Here is a 12526-nt window from a genome sequence, read left to right as displayed (position 1 = left end):
ATTTCAAAATCCTAGCTGATACGAAATAACATACTTTAGATATGTACTTGGACAACTGAATTAAATTGATTTATTTTCATCGCTGAATTATGTGATACATTACATCAGAAAGTGCTCACTTAAAAACATCAACATAAAAGTTTCAAACAAAGAATAAAATATGTCCAAATGGCAAAAACAAAAAAACTCAGGGAAACATTCTAGGCTAAAAGGGAATTAAGTATAGACTCTTGTCACAGTGATAGATCCAACCCATCCAATGCTACATTTTTCTGCATGTAGACCGAGTATAAATCCAATGACAGGATACGATGTTAGGTAAACTGAGTCCCTACTGAGGAATGGGGGGTGCGCGGCTGGAGGCAGGTGTGGTTCGCTGTACGCAGGCGGTTCAGCCTCGGCCCCCTCTATCATGTCTGACTTCCTCTTTGGCGGGGTGTCAGGGGCCTCCGTTCCATCGCCTTGGTGGTAGTTATACTAGGGGAGAATAGAGAACATTGTATCCATCATGGAGATCTGAATGAAACAAAACAAAAAAAAGCATAAAGGAACAGATGTTTCAACATCTTTGACGAAACCATGGCTTTATCATGACAAATCTCAACACACTTTTATGTCAACTAGATTTGGAAGCCCAACACAAAATGTAAGTATTTTTGGTCAAAAAGAAAAGAAACTACATTGAGTTGTGTTTAATACCGAATTTCATCAGCCAATTGTAGGGAGAACAGGAATAGCATACCCTACACATGTATACACATATTTACTGTATACAGTGCTGTACATCTGTATGTAAGAATTGAGAAGAAATTTAAGAAAACCCCTCTTTTCTTAATGTCTGTAAACCATATTTTCCAGGTCATCTTCTATTACATCCTTACCCTATGTTTTGTTCCCCTGTTTGGCAGAGTCGCCGACCCACTCTCCAAGCCCATGACCCCAGTTGGACGACCTCCATAGCCTGACAGTTGATCGAAGCTATCTGTTTGGGGATCGGAAAATCTTGCATCAAGAGACGCTACAGGGATGACAGGAAAGAGAGAAAAAAGAGGTGGACAGAAAGATAATGAAGATGAATGTGAGGTGAAAAATGCATGATGATCAAAAAACAATCATGTGAGTTGAAATGTGAATGCAAGTTTGATGCGTGGTCCTGCAAGACCGACGAGTGCCTTTACTAACTTAATTGATGCATATCCAGTATTTTACACGAAAACATTGTTTGATACAACTGTATATGACTGCACACAAACTAGCTGCAATTCTAGCTGCAATTCTAGCTACAATGCTAGATGGAGCTCTTAGCAATACAACACTTGAATGAACCAGTTCTTCATTTTACAAGCAACCTTTAGGGGAGACGATGACATTAGAATTTCAGCCACTAATACATGCGTTCCAATGGGAGAGTTGAGGAAACAAATATGCAATTATCTCAAGAATAAAAAGTTCAAGCCATACAAACTTACCTTCAAATGATAGCCTAATATGTCCAGTCTCGGCAAATTCCTTGGCAAGAATTTCTATACGGCTAATCTTTTGATACACCCCCCTGATTAGAGCCCTTGGATTGGCCCATTTGGCTGAAAACAGCATTCTGGCGACGATACCACTATTTCAGGGGGGTGCGGAAACCCCCTCGATGGAGAAAGGTCATTTTTTACAACTAATTCTACCAGTGTAGGGTCTTTCCTACTGCAGCCACTCCCAAAATGCCCAGATTTCACATAAAATCCCACCAAGAAAGGCTTTTCAATGGTTTAAAGCCTTGTTTTTATTTGAGATCTCTCACCGTGGGCTCTAGGCGCCTGCGCTAATGCTTACGTCACCCCTTCTAGACATTCTGGTGCAATGTAGACTGTGTGCAGTTTTTTTCAGAACTGATAGAGGGTGTTGTTAAACATACCTCTCTTGAACGACGCTGTGGATGGAGATTCCGAGTATATCCCAGAATCCTCTCGTTCAGGATAAGCACTGCTACCCATCGGTAGATCTCTGGGGGGCTGAGGGTAGGCAGCGTAGGGGCCAGGGATGTCTCCGGAGATGCCCGGGGACTGGGGTGGGGGGATTCCTCCCTGGGTTGGGGTCAGGCCATCCGATGAGGAGTGGGGGAACTGGGGGCCCAATGTGGCATAGGGATGGTATCCTTGGTAATTATCTGTAAGGAAAGGATAGATGGGTTATTTGGAGCTGAAATCAGTTGGGGCAAAAGTGGTTTTTGGACTTACCATACAATGTTTTTCATGTTACTGTTAGTGCATCTGAATAATTTTTGTTCAATAATGATAATATAGGCTACATATATTTTGAACACACAGATTACAAGACAGAAATGTGCATGTAAGTAGGAAGTCTACAGATAAGCTCCGACAGTCTTAGATTGAATATTTCTGTTACTTCATCAGCATGACAACAATGTACTGATACTGGACAGCAGTTACCATCAATGACAGCCACTGAGCAGAAGTATGGTGTGTACTTCGAAGCAATTAAGGTAGGGGGCTCTGTTGACCAAGTCCCACGCTACACTCACAAGATATTGTTCAGAAATAAAAAAGAAATAAAAATCTTCTCGAACAAACTCACTTGATCTTTGCATGGTGTTATATGGCTGTAACCCTCCATCAGTGTAATCTGTGATAACAAAAAACAAAAAAACAAAAGGTAAATCATAAAACTGAAAGTAATTTGGACAGGACCCAAGCCTTAGCACACTCTCCTGGCTGGCATTCAAAACTGTAACTGTCAAAAATAAACCATTACTCCTTCTGGGAGTGACTGGCGTGACATATAGCCTGTGAGGTGTGGTAAACACATGTGAAGTGCCCTGGAACATCTCACGCTAAGCCTTAACCTTGACTCCAAGCCAAGACGCCCAAAAGACCATTCTGGGTCCAATCACCACCATACATCTAACGCCCTTTGGCCCACTGAAGCTGTAATTCTAAAGGGCAAGCATCACAGTGGTGCAAAATTGATTTTACCATTTTCACTTGGGTCTGAACATGACCATGAACATTTAAGTGTGTAAATTAAGCCACAGCCATGAAGCCAATCTGTTCAAAGTTGGCACTGAACTACATGTATAGCTTAGAATGCAATATTTGCCTCTCCAAAAAGGGGTGTATTTTAGCTTGAAGGCAAAGCACTTTACTGCCAAGCAATCAAAACTAAACACACCAAAGCGAAAGCCCTAAAAAGATCTGGAAAACATCAAAGAGGTTCTGGTTTTAAACAAATGTCTAAATTGTGCCAGAGGAATGCCTGAGGTAATAATACTTCAAAGCAAACCTAATCCACCAAATAATATTTCCTGGGGCAAGTTTCTTCTAGCAAAATATAGTCATGTAAGAGATGTGTACTCAGCAAAGCTTGGAGTTGTATTTTGTAGGTGCAGATGGTATCATTGTTGACCATAGCATTAAAATGTAATGAAAGAAAAACACAGGCGCTATGGATAAGCTCAAGGCTACCTAAGTTTCCTTTTTTGGTTAAACATACCATTGTTACATCATAGTTGTGTGTTACTGTACATGTATCTCTGCACGTCACGTAAAAAAAATGGCTCTAACTTTGAAGAATTTCTTCTCACTTGATCAATGTGATCAAAAAGGGTAATGAGGGAACAGTCAAAAGTTTTACATTTAATCAATGTTTGTCCTTTGTAGATGCTGGGCCTTAAATGTTAAGGGTAACTATTACGAGTCTCCTTGAGTACAGAGTGGTGTATCTCAGCTTTAAGGGTTAGTGAAGTAAAACTTTGCACAGATGAGGTATTGGCCAGGTGTACTTCACCCCTGAACTTTAATCTGACTTTCATGGCATGCTATTAGTTCAATCTCCTGAGACAAGACTGATCCAATTCAACACAACTCAACTGTATCTGAACCCACATGGAACCAGTTTCAATCTCAGTGCCAAGCGTGAACAGCTTTCATAATCTAATGACAGATGAGAAATGATGCAGATTGAAGCAAATCTGGTTCTCTAAGATAACCTTCCAATAGATACATGTGTACAATGGATGCAAATGGATGGAGGAGAGCACAGGAGTGCTTCAGGCATGGATAAATGAACTTGTGAGCTAATACCCATTCAAAGGACCACTTTCCTTGTGTAAATGGTGTGGTATCTGGTGTGCTATCTCCTCCTAATTGCTGCAATATTGAAACAGCTTAGGCTGGAAGTACTTCAGAAAAACCCTCAAAGCCAGGTTACCCCTGTATAAATGCAGATATAGGCAATACAGAGACCCTAGACAGGAATACCCCACTTCAAAGAAGGTCCTCCACTGATCTTTCCAATCCCCAATTATCGCATAGTTGGCCCACAGCCAAGGATGGGAAGGGATGCCTTTGGAGGTCTAACTCCTGAAAGATACTTCAGGATACTGCATGGGGCCACTATCTGTTTTCTGGCTTTGATCCAGGACACACAAAGAGCTTTAAGAGGATACCATGAGTATGTGTCCTTACAACACATCCTAATGCACTGCAAAGTATACAAAAGATTATGATGGAATTTCACTGTCTAATCCTAGCAAACATTGCACAAGTATCCCTCCTTCAAAAACGTCCTATCCCATGTCATTTGGATAGTGAACACCTGGTTTTGAAGGCGCTCACAAAAACATCAAAGTAAATCATAGTGATGTTGGGACTTATGTAGCTCACGTATTGAATACATCAAAAGTCATTTATTTGGCTCTGTCTCTGACAGCAATAAATACATCAAACGTTATACTGCTGGTTATTCTTATAGTCCCTGAATATTCATTTCAATCAAGCGGCAATGGAATAACATGTGGGACTATACAGAGAAATGTGATAAAGCTTTGAAAGGTTTATGGTATAATACTGTCAGAGGAATGTCTTGTTATCAGACTCGGAGATGAATTAAACCTTTTCACATCAAGATAAGTTCATCCTTTGGAGTCCGACTGAAGATTTGTGGCTAAGAAAACTGTTTATAAGTACCTACAATGATTTAAGCAACAGATCTCTTACTTGTAAAAACAGTTCCACTCTAAGGAATATAGATGGGAGGCAGTCTGAAACACTCAGGTTTGAACTACACTCCAAAAGCAACAATGTTTGACTTTCTCTTAGCCAAGATAGAGTCTCTCTGTGAACTATTTCTCAAAGGAGCTTTGAGAGAACAGTTGTCTTTTGTTGGGGAAACGGAAAAATAACATTGCCTTTTCCTCACAGAGGAAATCAACAGAGAAGGGGGAACGTCTGTGCTTGGCGCAGGTTTGCCTTAATGTTATTCTCAGGATTTTCTGTTGCTGCATGAATGGATATCGGCAGCTGTGAAACAACTCAACATTGAGCATATCACACGTTTTGTCTCACTCTGAACTACTACGTATTTCATGTCAAATATCATTCTTTGCATCATGGACCAATGAAACCGAGCCAGGTTTTCCTTTTTGAGTCTTTAAGTGTTCTTGACTTTGTCAGTGTCATTCATCTCTGCAAAGCCCATTTCTTTCAGAGCCAGGGCTGGCTGCCTGCCTAGAAGTTGAAACAGATATAAGTTTGAACCACTGCCAGCTTAAAATTGGACAGCACAGTTTCCAATTCTTTTTGTCACACTGTTTTACTTTATTTTCACCTTTAGGACCAGTGTGCACCTGTGTCTAGTTAGCCTGTTAAACCTGCATCCAAATGTGCAATTATTCATCATCATGTGAGTAAGGGAAGCCATGGAAGGTTGCCAGTATCCTAAGTTGTCGCATGACTCATTTGTATGTCATCTGCCCTGAGTAAATTACCCACTGACTCTTCAACCTGCAAACTGCCACAAGGCAACCTCATCTACAGGGATTGATTGAGGATGGCCCTTGGTTAGCATCTAATACATATTTTGGAACATTTATGAACAATAACAGATACATAGATACAGCTAAAAAAATTAACAGTTCCACAAACATACAAAAGTACAAGGGTGTGTAGGTAGAACTTTTTGTAGAGTCATTGACGAAGGTTAGATGTTTTGGAAGACATTTGGCGTTTTTGAAGAGTGGTTGTTCTTGTGTAGTCGATCTACAGATGTTTTTTCTAGTTGATCGCAAAAGGTAGGGGATTTTGCCTGAACGTTGAACAAAATCTACCCAGTAGCTTGAGCAACTGTTTTCTTGAACTTTTGAAAAGATGTTCTTGAACTTTTGAAAAGTAGTGCCATCCAAAATCTAACACTTGAAGAGAGGTCAAAGAACCCTGAGAGACTGGCACCACTTGCTTCCCTGCCAAGACTTGAAGTACAGCAGTGAGAGACAAGGGTCACATTCCCCTGTCAGGGCCTGTGGAAACATGGGGAAGCTGTTCCCTCTCCCCTGACAGGTAGGAGGTCATGGCCACAGTCTAGTTTGTTCTGTCAGACTAGATGAAGGACAAGACTGGAGCCATTTGCCTGCCTTCCTGCCTGCTGGATCTTTCAACACGAAAAGTGGTCCCCGCAAGCGCTTAACATTTTTGATACTAACAGGAACATTCAAATTTAGCACTTTAAATGCTACATGTAGTATTTATAAGTAAGCTTCAAACATACATGTACATGAAAGCATTAATGTGAGGAAAACTTCTTGTTCATAGAAAGGAACTTTTTTTTCATCTGGGCATTCTAAACTTTTCATGTACCTTTATCTTATCATATCAATATGTGTCTGCCTTGGCTCAGGTGTATCACAACCCACTTTAATCCTCAAAGTGCCATGCAAATTGGATACTCTTATTTCTGTTGGGTAAAATCAGTTGGGTTTTTAGGCCAAGAAGGATCAATTTGCATTGTTGTAGTTTCAACATTGGTACACAAAGAATATTCTCTGCCTGTCCAATGATACTTTATCTAACTTGTGTACCACAATATATCTTGGTGAAAGGATTCTAAGTCAGAGTGATTGTGACTGAAAGGAAAACAGTACAGGTGGTGCAAAATCTCTAGCCAGCCAGACAGTGGAGGAATTAGGAACATCTGTAGGCTGCAGACAAATAAAACCTCACCCAGACAGGAAGAGGATCGATGGCCAAGTACTTGTCAACATTTGCTGCTATCACTGTATCAGGTGGGTTTACGATGCATGTAAATGTATCAGTGTGAATCAAATGTGGTTGAGTGGGGCAAATGAACAAGTCAAGTAGACTTATCTGTTATTGTTTTATAAAACATAGTATCATCTCAGCATTACAGTATTATGAGACACTGATATTTTTTTTTTTAGGTTTAAAAGGATACCGAGAAAGCACAAACAATAACGAAGACATACAAATGAAGGTAGGATAAATATTGACTCATAGCCTAGGTTACAGTCCAAGGTATTACACTATTCTACATCATTTTCCTAAATCAAGGTGATACAATTGCTGACGACAGCAACCTGTCAAAAACATTCCGCAGCGATGCTTCCCAGTTGTGCAGGCAGAAAGGAACTTCGAGCAGTAATATCCTGAATGGCAGTACCTCAAAGAGATAAGATTTATTGGACAGGACTGTGTAGTACCAATCTTAACCAGACTGGGCACCCTTTCATACCCAGGTAGTCTCTATTCTTCTACATTTCTGGGCTAACCATCGCCTAAGGCTAGCTTCCTATCACACTAACATGATTGCTGATAACAGGAACATGGAACAAATTAGAAACACACCAGCCTCCCACACAAGCTAATATCACCCTGAACTATCAAAATGGCAGGGATCCACAAACTGTGGTTGCTGTGGGGACGGCCATGGACAGACCAGGGGTAGTCACGCCATGGCACCTCCCATTGGCTACCTGCCATGTCCGTTTGCTTGCATTCCCTTTAGTACTAGTCAACCCTACTGTATGGACATTCACAATCAGTTATCACTGTGAACTATCAAAATGGCAGGGATCCACAAACTGAGGTTGCTGTGGGGACGGCCATGGACAGACCAGGGGTAGTCACGCCATGGCACCTCCCATTGGCTATCTGCCATGTCAGTTTGCTTGCATTCCCTTTAGTACTAGTCCACCTTACTGTAAACAGGCTTTTCATTTGACGTCATCTGCGCCATGTTGGATTACAGCGTACATCTGTAAACCACAGGAAGATGCTACTGCTTACGGTAATTCAATTACCCGCCAACATGGTTGTCAGAGGATTCAAATTATGATCAGTATGACGTCGATGAAAAGCCTGTATTCACAAACAGTTATCAGTGACAAGCTAGCTAAGAAGCAGAGCAGATAGACTGGTGAATGAGACCCAATCCTTTCAATACAGTCTACTATGCATCATTTTGCAATCCTGTACATTATACCATCTAGACCCTTTTGTACAATGTTGCCCACCTTGACTGACTCTCTGCATGTCCATGAGTTCCACGTACATGGGGTCAAAGAATCCGGTCCTCTCCGTCTCCTCATCACACACCACACCCTTCCACCTACCATCATGGTGCTCCTGGATTATCTGGGGATGGAGAAAGGTGTTTCGCTACTTAAAACTTCAATTCTAGTCACTGTGAAGTAGACTGGGCTCATTCCTCAAGCTATCAACATCTTTCGCACCACAGTCGTCCCTCAATAAGACATCTGGAGCCGCATACATGTAGTTCTCATTACAGAACTTTCATTTACCCAGACCAGGCTTTGTTACGTACAACTTCTTCTGTGGTTAGAGGCAGTGCGATAGATGTCGGTTAGCTGAGGAACAAGTCCACTCTACAATATACTACAATTCTAGTCAATGACGTACATTACGCATTGATCTTCTCTGTAACTTAATACAATGGGTTTTCATAACCCACAAAGTATTTGATTGAAAGACAACAAATTGTCAAGCTGATTAATTTTCTTTGTCACATCAATGAGCTCTCACAGTAATCAAATAATTTACTGTGTATTTTTGAAACCAAAATTTTGAGGAAACTACATTTTGAAAGTTTATACAGCTTTTGCTCTTGAAGAGTAGGTGTAGGGTTACGATGTAGGATTGGTAAAGGACTATCTCTTACCGTGATAACATCGCCTGCTTTGAACGACAGACTGGTTGGGTCATAAGCATTGTAGTGTTCTCTGATAGCCCTGGCCATAGGGAAACCTGCTGCACCTAGAACATGGCAAAATTAAACATAATTCAACAACAAACAAAGCATTATTTTATGGCTAATATCAAGAAAACCAAATTTAGATCTCCGGTACTTTGATGAGTGTCATCTATATTCTCCACGTCTTCAACAGTTATCTCAACGGCCCATCCCTCAGTACCGGACAGATATTTGCTAGTGGGGAGGTACAAAAACTTCACACCATCCACCCAAAACATCTAAAATTCATGACATAAAACTGATGGAACTGTCTTTTCTTAAGCTTAAAATTTCTTAAGCTTAAAACAATGAAAATCAACAACATGGGTTCCCAAACAATGAGCTGGAGAAAGCTCCACTGATTCCCCAACGATAAACACATTTTGTAAGCCATCAACATACCTCTCAACATCTGCTTGATGTCCTTACTCCCTCGGGAGGTAGTGAACTTGTTCACGATGTCCAGGGCTGTCTGGTTCCTGGAGTTTCTCCTACTCACTTCTACCCCACACTGCGGAACACCACAGGAGAACACTATTAGTATCTTTATTACCAATGCCAAATGCCAATGACAGTTATGTCTTCATCAGTACTATTGTGTTTGTTGGCATGTGGGCTGGTTTGTGAATAAGAAATTTCTCAGAGTTGTGCTGTTATTCAATAGATGGAAACTTCCATAGCAGCTGAATTTCATACTCCTACATCTTATAAACTCTATGCAGAAAGCTTAGCTGACTTGAAAAGTGCTGCTTAGTGTTTCCCTGAGGAAACCTCGGAACATACCCAAGATTAACATTTACTTTCTTTCAGACCCACATATTCTTAACTTACACAAACATCTCAAGTTTATCATTCTGATTGAATGACATAGAGATAGGTTTTAAGTCAACATTGACATACCAGACATAGTATCCTTATCAATGCCATTTAATGTTTTTCCCTCAATACATGTAGTAATTAAACTCTTGAAAACCGGCTTAGGCCGAAGGGTCTTTGTACTCAAGGCTAAATAAAGGTTTTAGATTATTCTAGATGCAGCTTTCTAGTCTTAGAAATCAACTTAAGGTAAGTGCAAAGTTCTGACCTCTATGAGTAATCTGACTGCATCTGTCTTGCCATACAGAGCTGCCTCGTGCAGGGCAGTCCCAGTTAGAGTCTCCCTGTTCACATCTATTCCTGCCTGGATCAGCAACCTGTAACAAGAGAGGAGACCATGAAGATGGATTAAAACTTTAGTACTTATTACAAGAGGTTTGTTAGTCACAAAGGTGTAATAGAGCCGGTGTGCAGCTGGCAGGAGCCTGTAAAATGTGCTGTAAGGTCAGTCTGCCACTGTTTAAGACTTGGGAATGACCTAGATAGACTTTTACTGGAGTTGCCTGGACTGGTCTAAATGAAAGTCATTGAAAACAGTAACATGTAACATGCATTGGCATAATACCGGTCATAAGCCTTATACCGGTCAATTAAAAATAGTGGAACTTAAAGAGATCTACACATGCAACAAATAGTTATTTCTGAGGTATGCACACTTCAGACATCTAGGTGTCCAATACATAATTTACAAAGCATCGATAACAATACATTCGAAGACAACAAGGCCAAAAGTTTTCAGGTCATTTTCGGGGCAGGCGAGCTCGTCTTGGGACAAACACACTGTCACGTTCATCGCCAGATTTGTAGATAATAATCACATGTGCTCACGGCACAAGACGAGCATGATTCAACAGCAATCTTGAATTTCTTTTGGAAACCTACAACTCGTGTAAAAGTGTGAGGAACCGTTGCATTATCGCCCGGATCTACGGCTGAATGGGTCAAATTGAACGTACGCCGCCATTTTCCCGCCATTTTTAATGCTACAGCCAGCAGTAAAGTTTTACGTCATAGCGGTTGTGACGGACCAAAATTAAATGAAAATTCTTGTCAGTATACGCCCATTTTCTCACGACTTTTTGTATGCTCATGCAGATTTTTGTTTTGTGCAACTACTAACAGGAAAGAAAGGAACAACAGAGGATGTATAAAGGTACATAGCGGCAGTTAATTGTGCCGTGTTTCGTTCGACCGGTATAGTGCACCCCCTTCCAACCACGCGCCCGTTCCCCGTGCAATTCCGCGGTGTGTTCCAATTACGATATTATGTTTTTAGCAGGACCAGAGAGACAAAATAATTTACACAGAAGAAGTGGCAAAGGTAAGCTGTAACAGCAACATGTAACTGGAGAAAATGATGCGTTGATCATTTGCCAAATTAGCATTGCTTGAGAAATTGCAGTAAACCGACCGGTATTATGCCAATGGATGTTAAACTTCATTAACAAAACATGAATGCTGCATGTAGTCATAGTGAACATTATGTTTTGTCTTCTCGTTATCTAATATGTGAGAAATTGGTGCTTTTGACAACTGCTCAGCATTGGTCATAACTAGTCATTGAAAGGTTTATCTCCAAGCAGATCTATTGGAGGAAAGGCAGTATCCAAAGGGCCAACAAGTATTCAACAGGCCATTGGATACCAGTCGGTTCTTTAGACACTGCCTTATAACTGATAGATTTGCTTGGAGATTACAAAAGGTAACTTTCTTCCATATCTGTAAAAGCACAGGTACATGTATTGTAGAAGGACACCTGTTATAAAACAATATCAACAGCTTAAGGGCAAATTTAAGTTGCATCACTTTTCAAAGCTACTAGTAACTGTTGGAATCTTGTACTCACCTCATAATGTCTACATGGCCATTCCTGGCAGCCAGGTGGAGTGGGGTGATACCGTTCTTGTCACACTTGTCTCTGGGAGTGGCCTCTAGTAGCACCGCACACATGTTACTGTGCAGTAACAACTCCACCACCTATAATGACAATAAAAAGGTTTAACAAATAAAGTCTAACAAACTAGGAATTCATCCAGCTAAACAATAGGACAACAATGCCTGCACATTGTATTTGTATGTACATATGACAATAAACGTAAAAAGAGAAAAAATGTACCAGATTGTCAAATCCTTACAAAACATCTTGTGATTGACTCCTACCAAATAATCATTTTCCTGTACCAGTTGTCAGTCAAAATAACATCCAAATTTGTCAACTTAGTTTATATTTTTGTGATAGCGTGAGCAACATCCTAATGTTGTTACCAAGGCACTTGCTTAGTAAGACTAAGCATTAGACATCCGTTTGAGAAATTCTATAACATATTATCACCAGTTTTTTTACCTGTCAGACCCAGTGAATGGGAACTCACCTGTCGTCTACCAAACTCACAAGCCAGATCCAGTGGAGTTTTGCTGGTGTTGTTGACTATGCAGGGGTTGGAGCCATGCTGCAGCAAGGTCTCAGACTGGGGAGGGAGAAATAATGTTGGTTAAACGAGTGGTTGTGACTCAATATAAGTACTGAACAGCACTCAGAGAGCACACAACGGAGAGAGAAGCCATGTTGAGGCAAAGGAAGAAACTATGCTCCTTTCTC

At 40.8% G+C, this 12526-nt stretch overlaps 1 protein-coding gene across 8 annotated transcripts in view; it reads right to left on the bottom strand.

The window, feature by feature from the left end:
• LOC118429627 (caskin-1-like) overlaps positions 1-12526 on the bottom strand; it is an 81194-nt gene that overhangs the window by 39879 nt on the left and 28789 nt on the right. For 6 of the 8 annotated variants that reach the window (XM_035840180.1, XM_035840176.1, XM_035840182.1 and 3 more), the window contains 10 exons: positions 12300-12395; positions 11774-11904; positions 10136-10244; positions 9454-9562; positions 8980-9074; positions 8315-8435; positions 2587-2634; positions 1907-2158; positions 882-1018; positions 336-477 (listed from right to left, as the gene is read on the bottom strand). In XM_035840180.1, the coding sequence (XP_035696073.1) occupies positions 336-477; positions 882-1018; positions 1907-2158; positions 2587-2634; positions 8315-8435; positions 8980-9074; positions 9454-9562; positions 10136-10244; positions 11774-11904; positions 12300-12395 (1240 nt within the window). The remainder of the gene's footprint in view (positions 1-335; positions 478-881; positions 1019-1906; positions 2159-2586; positions 2635-8314; positions 8436-8979; positions 9075-9453; positions 9563-10135; positions 10245-11773; positions 11905-12299; positions 12396-12526) is intronic. The other 2 variants (XM_035840181.1, XM_035840183.1) reach the window with 2 other exon arrangements.

The sequence above is a fragment of the Branchiostoma floridae genome, chromosome 13 (assembly GCF_000003815.2).
Source record: "Branchiostoma floridae strain S238N-H82 chromosome 13, Bfl_VNyyK, whole genome shotgun sequence".
Classification (NCBI taxonomy): Eukaryota; Metazoa; Chordata; class Leptocardii; order Amphioxiformes; family Branchiostomatidae; genus Branchiostoma; species Branchiostoma floridae.
Note: the sequence above shows the minus strand (reverse complement) of the source record. Positions and strands in the feature narration are given on the sequence as shown.